The 20120-nt window shown below is 38.8% G+C and overlaps 1 protein-coding gene across 1 annotated transcript in view; it reads right to left on the bottom strand.

Moving 5' to 3' along the window:
- BRINP2 (bone morphogenetic protein/retinoic acid inducible neural-specific 2) overlaps positions 1 to 20120 on the bottom strand; it is a 205616-nt gene that overhangs the window by 32295 nt on the left and 153201 nt on the right. The window contains exons 3-4 of the mRNA XM_006887714.1: positions 6342 to 6532; positions 5048 to 5256 (exon numbers count right to left, since the gene is read on the bottom strand). Of these exons, the coding sequence (XP_006887776.1) occupies positions 5048 to 5256; positions 6342 to 6532 (400 nt within the window). The remainder of the gene's footprint in view (positions 1 to 5047; positions 5257 to 6341; positions 6533 to 20120) is intronic.

Below are 20120 nucleotides of genomic sequence, written 5' to 3'. Positions count from 1 at the left end.
TTTGCTATTATAAATAATACTGCAACAAACATGACTGTGGGTATATCTGTTTGTATCACATATCCTATTTCTTCAGGATGTATACCTAGGAAAGGGATTGTTGGATCAAATTATATCCCTATTCCCAACTTTCTAAGCATGTGCAAAGTTGTTTTTCATAATGGTTGCACCCATTTACAGTCTTACCAACAGTGAATGAAAATATCAGTATTTTCATACCCTTGCCAGATTTGGTGTTTTTTTTAAATAATTTTAATGAGCATTTACAGAGATTTTGGATTTCTATTCATTCATTGCTGCACTTCTCTCCCTGCCCAGCCCTCCCCCACCCCCACCCCCAATTTACTCCTTTCTTTCAAAAGTAAAAGAAACACTCCCTCCCTGGGACACAATCCCCCCTCACCCCTCCCACCATCCCATGTACATTCCACTATGCAACCTTAATTGTGGACTCTCAGCATTTGTTTTTAATATCTTACTATAGACTGCTTTTTTTTTTTCTGGGATGAACTGATATTTCATTTTTGTTTGATCTAAGTCTATCTGATGGCTGGTAATCATGAGCATTTCTTTATATAACTGTTGGCCATTTGAATGTTTTACTTGGCAAAATGTCTATTCGTGTCCTCTGCCTATTTTGTGATTGAGTTGCTTGTCTTTTTATTTGGAGTTTTCTATAAATTTTAGAGATGAGTCGCTCAACAGATGCATCATAAGCAAATTTTTTCACTAATCTATAGGGGGTTTTTGTACTATTCTGGAGGATTCTTTTGAATTATAGAAAGATTTCATTTTTAGGAGGTCCTAATCATCTAATTTATTCTATAAATATTTGTTGATTATATGTCAGTTCTATTCAACAACTTACAATTCAAGGAGCAATGATAACATGGGAAAGGTCAAGTCTGACTTCTGACAACTATAAAGGCAATTTGTCCCTATCAAAAACACAAATAGCTAGATGGTCAGGAATGCCATCCTCTATGCACCTGTACCTATTTATACCAATCATCGAGCCCAATCATTGCAAACTGACTCACATACTTTACTCACAGATGTGGAATTTATTAGGGAAATAGTTTGGGAATAGAGAAGGCAAAGAATATCACACAATACAATTCCAAGTTTAGTCCAGTTGGCCCAATCCAGGTTTATAATTAGCAAGACACAATTACTCAATTAATAAAAGTCTATGTACGATTGAGCAGCACAAATGCACCTCTGGTTTCCGCAATCATCCAGATCTGTATCTCAGTGTACTTACAAGTCAGCACTTCCTTCAATCATCTCCAGAATTCCTCTGGTTACACCTAGCCACAGCCTCTTTATAACAATTTAACTGTCTCTTCAACATCTGCCACAGTCTATTCACAACAGTGCCATTGTCTCTTCACCCTCTCTCCACCACTGTTTTACACAGTGTGAAAATCACTCTCTTATATTGGTCCCACAGATGATTTGCAAGATCTATGTCTGCAATTATTGTAGCTAGAGAATAAGCCTTCAAGGAGGGCTAACACAATGGAAAGAAAAGCCAAGGTTTTCAAGATTACTGACACCTGACTTAAGTCATAACTAAGAGTTCCTACATTTGCAATCCACCAGTGTATGCCAAATGTGTACCTCTAATCATGACTTGTCCCCTGAAATGCTGGTATTTATGTCCAACTATTTGTTTGAATCTTTATTTGAATGTATGATTGTTATTTTTATGTACTTTTGAGTTGAAACAGAGTGGATTTTCAGTGGCAGTAAATCACATAAGAGGAGACTGCTTATCTTTCTCCTATAGAGCAGCTGGTGGGTTTGAACTGCATATCTTTTCTTTGGCCATGCAATTTATTACCACTAAGCCACCACAACTAGCTCCCTAATTCAACATGCCTAGACCAAACCCTTCACTCATTTGCTTCAAATCTGTACTCCTTCCAGTGCTAGACTTTATAAGTAAATAGAATTCTAGTTCTTCTGATTGTTCTGACCAAAAAAAAATTTCTTACATTTGTCTATACTTTCTTTTTTAAACTCTATTATCTAATATTATAGGCTCTGGTGTCAAAATGGAGCTTTTGAAATCAATTAGCTAATATTGTAGGCTCTACTTTAAAAATGGAGCTTGAGTGGCCTTCAGATTGAAGATGAGCAGCAATCCCAAAGGCTTGTGACGCAAATCCACCAGCTGCTCCATGAGGGAAGAATGGGCAATCTCCCTCCATGGATTTTATTTACTGCCTCTGAAAACCTGCTGAAGGGTCGGCTATGGGTCAGTTCCAACTCAATGGGACATAAAAAAGCAGTATTAAAATACATTTTGAACTTACCCATTTCTCCCTACCACTACTTTTCTCCAAGCCACCATACTAATGTTGACCACTGAAATGACTACATTATTAGTTTACCAGGTTCTCTTTTTTCTCACTCCTCTTAATTCAGCGAATATCTTCATGATCTGATTCCTATAGCCTCTGTAGTCTCATCTCTCACTTAATCTTCCACTTTCTTTTTTCTCCACTTCAGTTTCATTGCCTGCCTTCAAGTTCTTGAAACATATCAAGCACATTCCACGTTAAGGCAACTGCATTGCTCCCTCTGCTTAGAGTGTTCTCCCTCAAGATGTCTATGGGCTCACATCCTCACTCCACATTGCCTCCCCGTAGATGTCATCTCTTCAGACAGGGCTTTTCCAAAAAGCATGTCAGTGATCTCTTTTTATCTCCTTGTCTGTCTTTATTCTTTCATACCATAAATCACCATGATTGACCTTTACATATTTACCTCATTATGTGCTTACTGCTACAAAACTTAAGATTGATAAGGATGAGGATTTTCTTGAAACCTCAAAAACTTAGAACAATGTCTACCATGTAATAGATGCTCAAGAAATAGTAATCAAATGAAAATAACTCCTTGTGACTTTCATATGGGATATGAGTTGGGTGTAAGACAAGGTTCATTTCTACTCACCACCCCAATTTATTCTTATGGTAAAACTATAATCAACATCCCCAAGTTCTTTTTTTATTACTCTACCAAAAACAACTAAAACAGCACATCAGCAGAGAACTGCCAGAAGTCCAGGTTGGATTTAGAAGGGGTCGTCTTACTAGGGATATTGCAGCTGATGTTAGATGGATTTTAGCTGAAAGCAGGGAATACCAAAAGAATGCATATCTGTGTTTCATTGATTATGCAAACTCATTTGACTGTGTGGATCTTAATTGTGGCTGACTCTGACAAGAATGGGGATCCCAGAACACTTGACCATGCTAACGAGATACCTATGGACCAAGAGGCAGTCATCAGAACAGAGCAAGGGAACACTGCATGGTTCAAAATTGGGAAAGATGTATACCAGGGATGTGTCCTATCTCCATACTTTTTCAACCTATATGCAGAACAGATTATCCAAGAGGCTGGGCTCTATGAGGAGAAGTTTGGCATCAGGACTGGTGGAAGACCTATTAACAATCTGCGTTATGCAGATGACACAACCCTGATTGCTGAAACTGAGGAGGACCTGATGCACTTGCTTCAGAGGATCAAGGACTGCAGCCTTCAGTATGGATTGAGGCTCAGGGTCAAGAAGACAAAGATTCTCACTACTGGACCAATTGGCAGCATCAGGATGGATTGTGAAGAGATTGAGACTGTTAACAACTTTAGTTTGCTTGGCTCCATGGTCAACACTCTTGGTACCAGTAGCCAGGAAATAAAAAAAAACATATTGTGATGGGAAAGTCTGCTATTAGGGACCTCTCCAGGGTACTGAAGAGCAATTGTGTCACTCTGGAGACTAAGGTATGTCTGATACAGGCTATGGTCTTTGCAATCGCTTGTTATGCATCAGAGAGTTGGACAATGGCTAGGGAGGATAGAAGGAGAATTGATGCCTTTGAGCTGTGGTGCTGGAGAAGAGTACTGAATGTACCATGGACTGCTAAGAAAACAAACAGATTCATCCTGGAGAGGGTTAAACCAGGCTGCTCCTTTGAGGTAAGGATTCTGGGGCTTCATCTGACATACTTTGGACATGTTATAAGGAGGGACAGGTCCTTGGAGAGGGACATCATGCTTGGGAGGGCGGAGGGACGGCATAGGAGGGGAAGACCCTCTATGAGGTGGATTGATTCAGTGACTGGGGTAATTGGGATGGGTGTGTCAGAGGCATTGCGATTGGCACAGGATAGAGCAGAGTTTAGGGCTGTTGTACATAGGGTCGTTATGAGTCGCAAGGAACTCGACAACACATAACAACAACAACTCTTCCTTAAAAAGATATGAAATATCCTAGAAATTTTCTTGATATGCTTAAAGAATATGGGATAAAGGCTGTAACTGTAATAATCACATTAACTATAGAGCTTTTCCAAACGTTCATAAGATTTTATTACTCCCATGCTTAAAACTCTCCCTCTGGTTTCCACTGTACTTTAAATTATATGAACATTTCCTTTTATATGCATGTAACCGAACACCACACTGCTTCTCAACCTCATCTCTTATAAGGTCACACATGTTTTCTCTGTGCTCCAAGAGGATACCAGCTTGGTTCCTACCTCAGTAATTTAACACTTGCTGAACCCTCATCTTTCATCGATACACAGCTGGCTTCATATCATCTATATCTCATTCATAAAGTCAAAATACCAGAATGCTTTTCTCTGACCAAGATAGATAATATTAGCTGTTTCTTTCCTTCACCTCAGGACATTTATACCTTATGACTTTTTGTTTTTATATCTCATTTGAAATTGCTTTGTTATCTTTTTAAACTGGTTTATTCTTTTTATCTCCCTCTAGAATGTAGCTTCTGTGGGATTAGACACCTTGTCTTTTTTCACTACAGCCCCTTGGCCAAAGCTAAGTAAATGCTACATGAATAAATGAAGATGTTACATGAATACTTGCTGAAGAACATAAGGTCTAAGCCATGTTTACGGGTAGGTTGTACATTCCATTAGAGAATGTCCTTCCCTTTCAGGGTAAATGTCCTGCCTCACCCCTGGTTTCTCTCTGCCCTGCCCCTCCAGCTCTGTCAGGCTCTTACCTTGATGGCACCTGTGGCTATCTGGATATGGTGCAGCCGCCGCAGTGTACTTTCTCTGTCAATGAAGTAGGAGGCTGCCAACTGATGCAGGGTCTCCAGGGACACGGCCGAGCTGTTCCCACTGCCCACAGCCACAGGAGCACCTCCACCTGCTTCTGTCTTCCGACTCAACTTCCGCTTGTCCACAAAAATTGTCAGAGACTCTTCTCCTACAGCAAGCAACAAGGGTTCATCAGTGATGTTTTCTGCTCCCTGGTATGCCTATAGCAGTAAGAACATAAAACCCTTGGCCAGAACTATTGCCTCCACTGTCACCCTCTTCCCACTGTCTGCCCCCTACCTCTTTATCTCCTTTAGAGGAATTTCACCAGGATGTGTCACAGGGTGAAAGCCTTCACCTGAGCAGCCCTCCTTCTCTTCCTTAGTTCTTTAAGTCTCCTGAAGCTCATTCAGCTCAGCTCATCCATTTAATGTCCTCTATTAATCTCTGTCCCCAGCAATAGACCTCCATGGGGGAGACAGAGTTCTCTCTCTTGAGTTGTTTATGAGCAGTCACCATGGATATTTCTGCTCCCTCAGAAAGGGCAAAGCCTTGAAGCTCAGCCTCCCTCTCCATCAAACACTTGGCATCTACCACATGCCGGCAGCTGGCTTGAACTACTGGGGAGCTTCTTTTTGTCCATCAGACACTGAGCTAAGTGTTAAAATAAATCCTGATTTCTTCTTCCCAGGGGAGAGAAGACTGCTTCTTCAGAGGTTTTGATTCCACTCTGGGTCCTAGACACCTGTTGCACCATCCTCACTCTCCACCCCATCCGGAGTCCAGAGTTATGAACACATTAGAAGTGCTTTGGCTGGTGCCAATCCTTATGGAAAGGAAGCTCAAACCAGGGACACAACAGCACCTACATCTTTGCCTGTGGCTCTGGTAATTGTAGTCACCAGCTATTAAGACATTGAGAAGCCTCAGGGTTAGATGGTTCAGGGAAAGCAAAACTGGGAGCGCCCCCTGCTGGCTTGTGCTTAAAGGCACAAGCGCATCCCCAAACTTTAAATCCCATTTCTTCCTCAGTAGGATGCTTATACAGAGTCAAGGTCTCGGGTGAAATTGGAAGTCAAGTGACTGAACTGTTTTCAAACACACATCTGAAAGAAATATTTTTCACGTAACAATAAACCTAGAGTAACAAAAGAGACTTTGGGAATTTAGAGGAACAAAAGAGACTTTGGGAACTATGTTCTATTATGCCTTAAATCTCTTTGAAATGACCGAGAAAACAACTGGTGTGTTTACCTCCGAGGGTGGCAGAGAGTAAGAAATGAGTGCCGTACTTCTTGATGAGGTTTTCTGTAACCTGTTGAAGGTTGGGTCTCCTTCCAAGGAGGCGGATGTTCCGGATAAACTCTGGAGCGAGAGGCAATGGCAAACTGAAAAAATCCTTCCTTTCCAGAGCCAAACTGTTTACTTTCCAGCGAGCAAACTCCCTGAAGAAAAAGCCAAGAGATAAAGAAAAGCTCAGTGCATTTCCAAACACGTGGCATCAAACCTGAACCAGGTACTGCTCTCCCTCAACTTCTGTCTCCTCATCTTCTCTCAGCAGACATGGTGGCACCCAAAACCTAAAAGGCATACCTTTTCCTCTCATTTCCAGGGTGTGCAGTACTGCCAGCCGACTTCAACCAGAACTTAATCTCGACCTCAGCTTTCCTATGGGATAATAGCTTATGGTTTATTCACATGGAGGTATTCATGATTAAAAACCCAACCAAGCCCTGTTGAGTCAATTCTAGGACACAGAGATCCTAAATGACAAAGCAGAACTACTCTCTAGTTTCCAACTTTGTAAATCTTTTCAGTAGCACCCTGCCACATTTTTCTACTGTGGAGTGACTAATGGGTTGGAACACACAGCATTTGGGTTATCAGTTATGTGCTTAAGTACTATGCCATCAGGGCCACCTTTAGGCTAGGAGTGCAATGCCTGCTCCATTAGATCACCAGAGCTCCTTGTACCATACCTCACTCATTGCCCTTGAGTTGGAGCCTGTGAATCATGCAGGACTAGATTGCCCATCTTTCTTCCACAGAATTGCTAGTGGATTTGAACCTGCTGCCCTAAAGGCAGCAGTGCAGCTCTCTAAGAACTACACCTCCAAAGCTTCCTGTAGTGCATTCAGTAGTGTAGAAAAACCAATCAGCAATGGTTTGTAGAGTGATCTGATCACAGTTACCACCCTATGGGTGAAGGACATCACCTGTCATACCTGAGTTTACTCAGATGTAAAGTCAGAAAATTGGCTCTTCTCAAAAATAATTTAGTCTCATGCATTTGTTCATGTGGATATAACTACTGAGATTTATCATCTTAGAAATTAAAACAGAAATTTAAAATTTATATATTCTTTCATGTAAAGATTATACAAATAAACCCACTGTTATTGGTGTTATGTATCATGGAGTTGGAACTCTCATAGTTCCAACCCTCCAGCGGGTTTTGAGAGGCAGTAAATCCACAGAGGAGGAGATTACCCTTCCTCCTGCAGAGCGGCTAGTGCATTTGAACCACATGCCTTTGGGTTCACATTGAACTCTGTTACGACTAAACCACCAGAGATCCCTAATAAACCCACTACCTGAACATAAATAACATATTTTTGTGAAAATAGCTACAAGTTTTCAAGCAAACAAATTCAGCATTGCTTTGCATTTTTGCAAATCTCTTTAATATCCAGCTCAGTGAAGGCAGCTGCATTCATGTATTTGCTTCTGCAGTTAATCTGTTGCTATGTGTTATTTTGGCTAAAGCATATAAAGAAACTCTGGCCTCACACAATCACATAGTTAGAAAATGAAGGTGTATTTTAATAGCCTGTTTGAATAAGCATAGATGTACTTCTCTGATACCACACTAAACTCTACTTATGGTAGTTTGTTAAATGTTATTTGTACTGGTATATGAAACCATATCAGTGAATTTTTCATACACTCTTCCAGTAAAATCCATTGGTCTATATTGCACTTGTAATGGATTTTTTTTTATTTTATTTTATTTTGAATTTTTCATACACTCTTCCAGTAAAATCCATTGGTCTATATTGCACTTGTAATGGATTTTTTTTTACCCTGTATTAATTTATTATATCATACATTGATCATCTGGAAAATATAGGATGAATAAATTCTAGAAATCCTCCATATTCTGACACTTTTCATTTATAATATAAAATAATATTCATTAATACCACCATTAACCTCACCAGAAAAAAAAAATCTTTAACTACTGGAAAGTCATCATCTCACAATGATGAAAAGATGTTCAGAATTTTTATTTTTATTTTAAAGATTAAAAGTTATCATTGATAACAAATACTGTCATTTGTTTTCCCAGAAAATACAAGTTTGTTTTATTTATTTGTGAGAAAATACTCAAGTCTGAATAGGCGTAGTATACCTACTGGTTGTTCTTTCAATAATAAATTGGGTTCAAATTTTAAAAGCAGCCCAAATAGCCATACAAGTACATTATCTAAAGACATTATTCTTCAGTAGGCAGCAGAAGAGGGTCATACTCTTCAAATTGGCTTCTTGTTGGATGTCATCAGGTTGACTATAACTCATAACCCATGAACAACAGACTGGAACCTTGACCTATCCTGTGCCATCATCATCACAATTTCCAAATATACTCAAGCTCACTCAGTCATTGTGTCAATCCATCTACTTGATAGTCTTCCTCTCTTTCTCCACATTATGTCATTGTTAAGGACTTGCCCCACCTGGTAATATGCCCAAAATACAAAATACGGAATTTCACCATCTTTGCCTCAAAGAAACACCCTGTTTGCACTTCCTTCAAGGCAACTTGTTTATTCTTTTGGCAGTCCATAGGATAGTCAGTACTCTTCATCAACAATTTAAAGGAATCCATTACATTTTGGTCATCTTTATTCCTTGTAAAACTTTCCGATACATCTAAAGTAATTGAAAATACCATGTCCTGGATCAGGCACACCTTAATGTTTAAATTGTTATCCTTGTTCTTTAGCATAGGTGATACTAAAAGATGCATACTCACAGATCAAGATTTAGTACAGTTAAATTTTACTACTGCAAAGACATCCTTAAGTGTAGGTAGCATAGAGAGTCACCATGAATTAGAATCCACTCAATCCTGACTCGGTTACAGTAGGTTTAGTTTTGGTTTAAAAAAATATATTAATAGAATAGAATAGAATAGAATAGAATAGAATAGAATAGAATAGAATCATACACATACACATACATATGTTATTGTTGTTGTTTTGTTGTTGATTGCTGTCAAGTCAAGCACGACTCATCATGACCCTATGAACAAAAGGCCTGAAGCCTTTCTATAACTATCGACATTTATCAAAGTTCATAGAGTTTCCAGAGGCATTTTGTTCAGGAAGTAGATGCCATTCCTGCTTCCAAACCTGTCTTAAACTGGGAGCTCCACCAAACACTGTCCACCATGGGTAACTGTTATGCCATTTGACACCCCAATGGCACAAGGTTCATTATCATAGCAACCCCAGGTTACCTCAGTACAGCATATTGACAGAAGAGTGCTGTACCACTTAGAAGAATGTTCCTCCAAAATATAATAATAACCAACTTTAAATACAAAGGCCCTCCCTTTGTATTGTTGAATCTATACAAGAGGCTTAAACAAACAACACAATATGTTGTTGTTATGTGCTGTGTTGAGTCACCTCTGATGTATAGCTGCCCTATGTATAGCAGCTCTGAACTCTTCCCTGTCCTGAGCAAGTCTCACTATTTCTGACACATAAACACCTATTGTCACAGATACTATATCAATCTATCTCATCCAAGGTCTTCCTCCCTTGCACTGTCCATCCACCCTTCAGAGCATAATGTCCTTCTCCAAGGACCCATCTTTCCTGGCCACATGCCCAAAATATGTGAGGTGAAGCTTCAAAATCCTAGCCACCATGGAGAGACTTGGTTTCACTCTCTCAAGGCAAATTGATTTTTCTTGGCAGTCCATGGTATGTTCAAGATTCTTCTCCAGCACCACTACTCAAACGCATCTATTCTTCTGTCATCCTTAGTCATCACAACTAAGATTTTCCCAATGTAATTCATCTTTTGATTTCCTGACTGCTGGTGTTAAGAGTGTTGATTGTGGATCTGAGCAAGCTGTAATTGCTAAGAACCTCTATCTTTTCTCCATCTAATATGGTATTGCCAATTGTCCCAGTGGAGAGAATCTTTTTGTCTTCTTGATATTGAGCTTCAATCCATTTTGAAGACTACAGTCCTTGACCTTTTGCAGCAAGTGATTCAGGTCTTCTTCAGTTTGAGCAAACATGGTTGTATCATCTGTATGTAATAGGCTGTTGATGAGTCTTCCTCCAATCTTAATGCTACACTTCTCCTCATAAAGCCCTGATTCCTGAATGATCTGTTCTGCACACAGATTGAAAAGATATGGGGACAGGATGCATCCCTGACACACTCCTTTCCTGATTTTAAACCATGCAGTGTTTCCTTGCTCTGTTCTGAGGACTACTTCTTGGTCTAAGTTTCACATAAGTACAATCAAGTTTTCTGGGATTCCCATTTTCTTCAAGGTTAGCCTCAATTAGTTGTGATCCACACAGTCAAATGCCTTTGCATAGTCAATGAAACACAGATAGACATTCTTCTGGTACTCTCTACTTTCTGCCAACATCCATCTGACATTGGCAATAATATCTCTAGTGCCATGACCTCTTCTAAATACAGCTTGTATTTCTGGATGTTCTCTTTCAGTGCACAGTTCCAGTAATTTCTGGATAATCTTCAACAGGATTTTGCTAGTATGTGATATTAGTGATATTGTTTGATAATTTTCACACTCTGTTAGGCCCCCTTTTATTTGGAATGGGAACAAATATGATGTCTTCCAGTCAGTAGGAATGGTAGTTGTCCTCTAGATTTCTTGGCACAACTTGGTGAGTACATGCAGGGCTGCATCTGTTAGCTGAAATACATCAATTGGTATTCCATCAATTCCTGAGGCTTTATATTTTGTCAAGCCCTTCAGAGCAGCCTGAACTTCCTCGTTCATCACCATTGCCTCTTGATTATATGTCATTTCTTGAAATTCTTCTGTGTCAGCCAATTCTTTTTGGTACAATGACTCTGTATCCTCCTGCCATATTCTTTTAATGCTTCTTGAATCATTCAATATTCCGTCCATAGCATCTTTAAGCATTGCAACTAGTGGCTTGAATTTATTTTTTAGTGCTTTTAGCTTAAGAAATGCTGAGTAAGGTTAGCCCTTTTGATTTTATGCTTCCAGCCCCTTGTACATTTAATTATAATATTTTGCCTTGTCTTCCCAAGTGGCCCTTTGAGATCTTCTATCCAGCTCCTTAACATCTTAATTTCTTCCCTTTACTTTGCCTTCTTGGCACTCTAGTGCATTATTCAGAGTCCCTTCTGACATCTATTTTGGTCTCCTCTTCTTCTTCTTCTTCTTCCTTTTTTGTAATGACATTTTGCATTCTTCATGAATGATTTTCTTGATACCTTTCCACAGCTTATCTGGTCTTCGTTCTTTAGTGTTCAAGGCCTCACACTAAAATAACATGAGAAAAAAATCTGACTGTAACACATTAAAAATAACCTGGCATATTGGCACTTGGTAAAAATATTTTGTAGTTGTGGAGAAGCATGTAGTTAGAAAAAAAAATACCCACACAAACCAGCCAAAACCATAGAAGATATAAGTTATTTGCATAAAAAAGAGGTAGAACACAGAGCAGTACACATATATTCATATACACAAACACATACAGGTAAATGTGTATTGTTCTGCTAACAAAAATGTTGGTGGTTTAAATCTACCAGCTATTCCAAAGGAGAAAGATGAGACTGCTGCAATGGTAAATTGATCTAACATGCAACAAAGATACATTAATAATAATGAGTGACTGGAATGAAAAACTTGGGAACAAGGAAGAAGAATCAATAGTCAAGAAACATAGACTTGGAGACAGAAATGTAACTGGAGACAGAATGAAAGAATTCTGTATAATCAATGACTTATTCATTGTAAATATATTGTATAAGAAGCACAAATGACAACTATACATATGGATCTCAACTGATTGCCTACACAGACTGATCACATCTGTGGGAAAAGTCATTGGAGAGGCTCAATAACAGCCATGAAAACGAGGCCAGATGCTAATTGTGGATCAGATCATCAACTACTCATATGCAAGTTTAAAGTGAAGCAAAAGAAAATAAAATCAAACCCACAACAACCAAAGTTTGGCCTCTAGTCTAGCCCATGAGATTTTAAAGAGCATCTCAAGAACAGGTTTTAGGCCTTGAATACTAATGAGTGAAAACCAAATGATCTGGGAGAGGATACCAAGAATAACATCCACACCTATACAAAGAAAACTACAGAGCATTTCTTCAAGACACAATAGAAGACCTAAAGAAATGGAAAAATGTGCCCTATTCATGGATAGGAAGACTCAATATGGTGAAAATGACAATCCTACCAAAAGCAATCTACATATACAATGCAACCCAATCCAGATATCAAATTCATTTTTCAAGGAGATTGAAAGGAAAACTATCAAATTTATTTGGAGAGGCAAAATACCCTGTATAAGCAAAACACTTCTGAAAAACTAAAATGAGGTTGGAGGCACACCACTCCCTGACCTCAAACATACTACACAGCAGTAGTAACCAAAACAGGATGGTAGTGGTACAATGACAGGCACATAGTCCAACAGAACAGAAATGAGAACCCAGAAATAGACCCAGCTATCTACATTCAATAGGAAATCAAAGTTATCAAATGGGGAAATAAATTCTTCAACAAATGATGCTGGAAAAACTGGACTTCCACCTACAGAAAACTGAAACAGGATCCACATCTCATACATACATAAACATCAACTCAAGGTGGATTAGAGACCTAGGAGTAAAGCCCAAAACCATAACATTCATAAGAAATATACTAGGGTTAAGCTTAGAAGCACTAGTCCAAGGTACAAAGAGACTGCCAAATACAACCAGAAATATACAGACTAAAGAGGATAAAATTGATAAATTTGACCTTCTAAAGATTAAATCCATGTGCACCTCAAAAGCTTTTTCAAACAGGGTGAAAAGAAAACCTTACAGACTGGGAACAAATACTTGGTAATACTATCTGAGACAAGTCTTATAACAAAAAGGTTGCAGAATAATCCTGGATCTCAACAAGAAAATGACTGATAACACAATTATAAAATGGGCAAAAGACATGGAAATAATTTTCACAGAGGAACATATTCAAATGGCAAACAGACACATGAAGAAATGTTCCATATCACTGGCAATAATAGAGATGCAAATCAAAACCATAATGAGGTACCATCTCACTCCAGTAACAGTGGCAAAGTTTAACAGGGCAGCAAGTAATAAATGTTGGAGAGGATGTGGTGAGAAAGGAACTCTTTTTTTTTACTAATTTCAATGAACATCTACAGAGATTTTGGAATTCCATTCATTCATTGTTGCACTTTTCTCCCCACCTACGTATCCCCACCCCCACCCCCAGTTCACTCCTCTCCTTGAAAAGCAAAAGAAAAACTTCTTCATTGGTACACAATCTGCACCCCCTGCACATCCTCACCCCCACCACAAGTGAAGGACCCCCGAACCGGTGGTCCTGTCCTGTCCCGAGTGGACGGCGAAGACCCAAGACTTCAAGACACCGGCTTGATGCAACAGCAAGAGGAGAGGTTTATTGCGGAGCTCCGGGCTGACCCGTATCTCTGGCAGGAGATAGAGGAGTCGACCTCGAGCAGACAAAGTTGGCTTTTTTTATACACTTTAGGGGGATACAACTGGGTATCAGCTTCTCATTGGGTGATGAAAGCACAGTTTGAATTCATTGGTTCGGTTTTCGCTCATGGTTTACACAGCATATTTGCACGTAGCACTTGTGGCAGTCACGTAGCACATGTAGCAGTTAGACAGATCTTTAACTATAGGGTGGTTTCACAAATTCTTAAGTATACAATGAGTTCAAACTCCAGGGCAGTGGAAAAGCACAAGATACATTGGTTATCAGTCGGGAAACAAAGGCACATGGGTTATCAGTTGAGAAACAACATCTGCTTGTTTGCTCTGCCCTTCTGCTTGTTTGCTCTGCCCTTTAGTTAGCCATTCTTGAAATACTGTTGCCTTGGATACAACTGGGTGTGGGGCTCTACCCGGGACAATGGAAAAATTCCTGAGTTTAACTTAGCTGAGAACTATAGAAACCTGAGTTTAATTCAGCTGAGAACTATAGGGGCCATTTTAATTTCAATCTTTTCACAAGTATACTCCACTCTGCAACCCTCATTCCGGACTCTTATGATAATCATAATGCCCTAAAATATATTAATTTTAAACTATTCTCTCCCTCATCAGCTTCAATGCAGTAAACATAATTTATCCAGTTTTTCTCAGTCTTACCCCTATCTCAGTGTCCACCTCATTCTACCACAGAGGCACCACATTGTATTTGTCCTTTTGTGACTGAGATATTCCACTCAGCATAATGTCCTCCAGGTTCACCCATTTTGAATAATATTGCATGAGTTCCTTGTGTTTCAATGCGGCGTAGTATTCCATTGTGTGAATATACCACAACTTCTCTATCCATGCGTTTGTTAATGGGCACTTAGGTTGTTTCCAACTCCTTGCCATTGTGAACAAAGCCGCGATAAACATGGGTGTGCCTATATCTGCTTGGATGTCCTTTATGGTCTCTTTAGGGTATATTCCCAGTAGTGGAATTGCTGGGTCAAATGGTATCTCTATTTGCAACTTTTTGAGAAAGCACCACACTGCTTTCCACAGTGGTGTGAGAAAGGAACTCTTACACATTGTTGGTGGGATTGTATAATATAGTACAACCATTCTGAAAGGCAGTTTGGTGCTTCCTCAAAAAGCTGAACATAGAAATTCCATATGACCAGCCATTCTACTACTTGGAGTAAAACCTGAGAAAATGAGAAAACTGAGGCACAAACTGAGATTTGTACACCAATATTCATGGCAATATTATTCACCATTGCAAGAACATAGAAACAGCCCAAATGTCCAATTACAAGCGAATGGATTGAGAAACTATGGTACATTCGCACAATGGAATACTATGCAGCATGCAGGAGCAATGATTTTGTAAATTATTACCTAATTTGGGAGGGACTGGAGAGTATTATGCTATTTCCTTCAAAGCAGCCTAAACTTCCTTCATCACTATAGGCTCTTGCTCATATGTTGTTTCATGAAATTCTTCTGTGTCTGCCAATTCCTTTCAATACAGTGACTCAGTATATTCTTTCCATCTTCTTTTAATACTTCCTGGATTATTTCATATTCTGCCTAAAGCATCCTTGATTATAGCAACTCTAGGTTTGAATCTGTTCTTCAGTTCCTTGAGCTTAAGAAATGCTGAGCTAGTTCGGCCCTTTTGATTTTCTGACTCCCAACTCCTTGCACATTTCATTGTAATATTTTACTTCGTCATCCCGTGCTGCCTTTTGAAATCATCTATTCAACTCTTTAGTATCTTGAATTCTTCCTTCTGCTTTGGCTTCTCTATGAAATTTTTCAAAGTACAATAAGTATATCATTTATAAGGTAGCAGTTCTTCAATACAAGTTCCTTCATTCAAATTAAGATTAAGAAGTCAGTAGCTTCACCCTCCATTGCTTTTGTACCTCCACTGCCAACATCAACATGGAACCCTTGAACGAGACATGCCCTTCTCATTTTGAGAATGCCAATTCTAAATGGGAAAAGCCCCAGAGGTACAGTGGTTTAAGGCATGACTGTTAACAAAGGTCAGTGGTTTGAGTTCATCAAGAACTCAGCCTCTCAGAGGGAGAAAAAAGAATCAATCTCCTCCTGTAAAGATTTAGACCCACAGAAACCCTAAGGGGCCTCCCTAAATTATGCTGTGTTCTGCAGGGCTACTATGAGTGGTAATTGACTTATTGGCAGTGGATTTGGTATTAGTTTTTCCTTTAGAAGATGGAAAACTTCCTTTTCACCTCATCAAGGATTTTCATTTTCATGTTTTGCACTTCATTGAAATGCCTGCATTTGAAAGGGGGTATATTCCCAAAGAGAATGTTTGTCCTACAATGACATTTAAAGAATCATGTCCAATATAAGAAAGAAAATCCCTACTGTCTCCCAAACTACACTCAGTAAGGGTCAGCTCAACTGCCTTAGGAAGCAACAAATTGCAAAGTTTTTACAACTTCCTCGCCCTGTACTGCATAAATCGATGGTACTAAATTTTCGGCTTAACTTCCTCCAAAATCTGTGTTATGCAAATTATGGAAAAACAAAAGTTAAAAAACAGATACCTAAAATGTATGCTCAATTTGAGGATAAGCCATTTCTCCATATAACTCAAGTGACTAAGAGAGGAAGAACGTGCACCAAACAATACTAAGGAAACAAAGGAAAATGAGTGAGGAATAATTCAGGGTTTCGATGAAGTCTTTAAAAATTCCCGCTGTGTGGCTTTATTTATCTAAGCAGGCAGGTTCCTAATAACACATTATCAGTTGTTTCCTTTGTGCAGGAAATGCTAAATTTTAATTAAAGTTCAGGGTATTTGTCAAAAAAAAGTTTTCCATCTCAAATCCCACTGCAAGGGGTAAAAAGCAAAATCTGTTGCTGGATCTTATTTCCAACTGACTGCATGGGAAATTGGGTCCCCTTATTCGCTAATGGCGTAGGCCATGCTTAGATGTCATTGACTAATAAGGAATTCCTAGCATATTATTTGTATTGCTAGGGGGGAAGAAAGCATTCTTCTGCTTTCCACAATTTCCTACAATGGTCAAAGTCCCTTACTGTAAGGAATGTCTACCTCAGCTTAGAGTTGGGTCTTACTTTAACTATAACAAGCAAACAATAAGCATCACATGACTTTATCAAATGTTCTAGACTATTCACACACAACCTCCTTAAAGATACTTTCTCTGATCATACTATCACAAAGAGCAACCTATCTGTCCCCAGACTCCTTCCTTGTGTTTCTTTTCAGCACTATCTGATGTAACATATTATATATATTTATTACTTTTCTCTCTCATTTGAATGTAAACTCCGGTAACTGGACTGTTTCTTTTCAGTCATATTCAACTTTACATGCTCAGCACTAGAACAATGTGGTCACATAATGGATGTCCAATGTAGTTTTGTTCAGTGAGTGTTTGTCCAATTCACTCATGTATGCTGTGAAAATTCAACTTAACTCACTGCAAAGGAGTAAATTCTGACTCATAGTGATTATCCCAGACTGTAAATCTTTACTGGAGGAGCCTGGCTATCATTCTCCCAATTCTTGTGTATAAACTCATGGCTGACAAGTCAGAACTGGTTCATAGCTGACCCTCTAGCAGGCTTCTGAGAGGCTATAAATTGCATGGGAGAAGGTTGTTCGTATTTCCACTTTGGAGTCGCTGGTGGAGTCAAACCACCAGAAAGATGACTGTCTTTGGATTAGCAGTGCAACTCGCTACAGGCTATGTCATCAGAGCTCCCTCTCAATATCAGTTATTGTGTACTTTTCAGTTGGAACCAACCCATATTTGACCTACAGTGAGTTTTCAGAGCATTTAACTGCACAGGAGGAGATTGTCCATCTCTCCCACAGAGTAGATGGTGGGTTTGAACCATGTAACTTTGGGTCAGAAGCATAACTATTTACTACTAAGTCATCAGATTTCCCTTCCCAATATTAGTTGGCAGCTCAATACTTTACCTACTCCTCCAAGATTCCTTATTCTACTGTTGTTGTGAACCTCAGAGTCCCAATTCATAGCTGATCCTCAAGTGAGCTTCTAGAGGGAGTTAACTACACAGGAAGAGACTGCCCATCCTTCTCACACTATACCTTTATGTGTTTATATTTAATAAAGAAAGAATTAGAAGAGGTATAGCAAATAGTATATAGAGGTACAGATGTGCAAGTGTGTGTATGTATAAATATATATACACCTCTATGGAAAAATCTCTCTTATCTAAGGAACTAAGAAGCAAAATGTGTGAGTGCATTTTAGCACCTTGATGGAAATGGAATTTCTATATTGTAACTTGTGTAAATCATTCTGCAGAATGTAGCCATCTTGAGTCTCAAAGAAGATCTGCCCCACTTGTTGGCCCCATTCTCATTCTCATTCATTCTCTCTCTCTCATTTTTTTCTTTTTAGATAGCATACAAGACTTAGTAGCTGTTGTGGTTATTGGTTTTATCCTCTACAACTCTTTTATGAAAGGAAGTAGAGATCAGGGTCAAGCTGCCTTGGTAGTGTATGTGTGTGTGTATGTGTGTGTGTGTGTGTGTGTGTGTGTGTGTATTTGGAAGCAGAAGTGGCAACTACTTCCTATACAACATGCCTCTGGAAACTATGAACTTTGAGAAAGATGATAGTCTTTAGGTCTTTTGTTCATACGGTCACTGTGAGTCATGCTTGACTCGATGGCAATCAACAACAACAACAACAATGTATATATAGGTATATCTACCTATGTGTGTGTGTATACCTGTACATACTCTATATACCTCCATATATTATATGCTATACCCCTTCTAGCTCTTTATTTATTTGCAAATTATTGACACCTGGTTTGTTTTTGGTTTTTTTAATTATCATTGAGAACATATAGAGGCTACAACCAATTAATCATTAATCTGAAATGAATGAAGGTATGGCATTTCTGAATGGGCAGTGAGAAAAATGTGAAATAATTAATAAAAATATGACTAACTTTAATCTTACTTTGTGCATGGTGCTTATTTATATACACATTAAGACCTAAATAGTATTTTTTTTTGCTTTGGAAAACCAAGACTGGGTCTTCTTACATTGTCTGTGTCTGCAGTGAACATGGACAACTCCCAGTGTCTACACTTTGCTTTAACTGCTCTCTGAAGCCCATTGACTAATGAATTCCGGTGCAGATTCTGCTAATCATTGGCCACTCCATTTCTTTACACTGGGTCTAACAAATTTCTGCCACATATGTCCTATTCATAGTGTTCAAGATTTTCCAAAGAAACACCAATCTTGGAGCTTTGTTTTTCTCTTTTCATTTTCTTATGTACAACATCAGACTTGAAAAAGCATGTATTTTATCTAAACGGATAGTTTTAAGTATATCTAACTTAAATGAGGAAATCAAAACTCAGAAAAATCAAGTAAGCTACCTAATGTCACACAACTACTATTAGAACAGAAACATTTGAAGGCTAGATGCCAATCTTGTTCATATTACAGTGTACTTTGAAATCCCATTTGGTGCCATGTTGGGATAAATGAATGATGCTGCTCAGACCAGAGGAGACCAGCACAGGGTGTCTTAGGAAAGGGATGTTTTCCATAGATAAATTATAGTAACACACACTGCTTCAATTAAGCCATCGTATTTGTTTCCATTAAGATATCAGGTAAATCTCCATTTCAATTTAGCAGCTTCTCCAAAAATCTTATCCCACTGTGTTGTATAATAAATAGTCTGAAAATGCAAACATTTCAAACAGTAGTATAACTCCTCTGGAAATTACTCCCTGAAGAGCACATGCTACTATATAAAGGACTCCTAGGTTAGGCCAAAGGGTGACCGGTGTGGACTTGCCCTGAAAAAAGTATTGCTGCATTCAAAAGGATGCTTCAGTAGGTAGCTTTACTTGGCACAAGATCAGACAAGTTTTTTTTCGTTTTCCTTAATCATATTTTATATTTGCCTAGAGTAAATGATACATGTTTCTGTAAAAGGGTTAACATACCCATAAAATCATTTCTAACAATAAAAACAAAATCTAAAAGAGGTATATGCCATATTGGATATATACATACATATGTACATATAGGTTAGAGGCTCCGTCTAACTTACTTTGAACATGTTGTGAGGAGAGATCGGTCCTTGGAGAGGGACATCATGCTTGGGAGGGTGGAGGGACGGCGCAGGAGAGGAAGGCCCTCTATGAGGTGGATTGATTCAGTGACTGGGATA

The sequence above is a fragment of the Elephantulus edwardii genome, unplaced genomic scaffold (assembly GCF_000299155.1).
Source record: "Elephantulus edwardii isolate Elephantulus edwardi_28Jun2011 unplaced genomic scaffold, EleEdw1.0 scaffold00061, whole genome shotgun sequence".
Classification (NCBI taxonomy): Eukaryota; Metazoa; Chordata; class Mammalia; order Macroscelidea; family Macroscelididae; genus Elephantulus; species Elephantulus edwardii.
The sequence above is the reverse complement of the archived record's forward strand: the minus strand, read 5'-3'. Positions and strand labels throughout refer to the sequence as shown.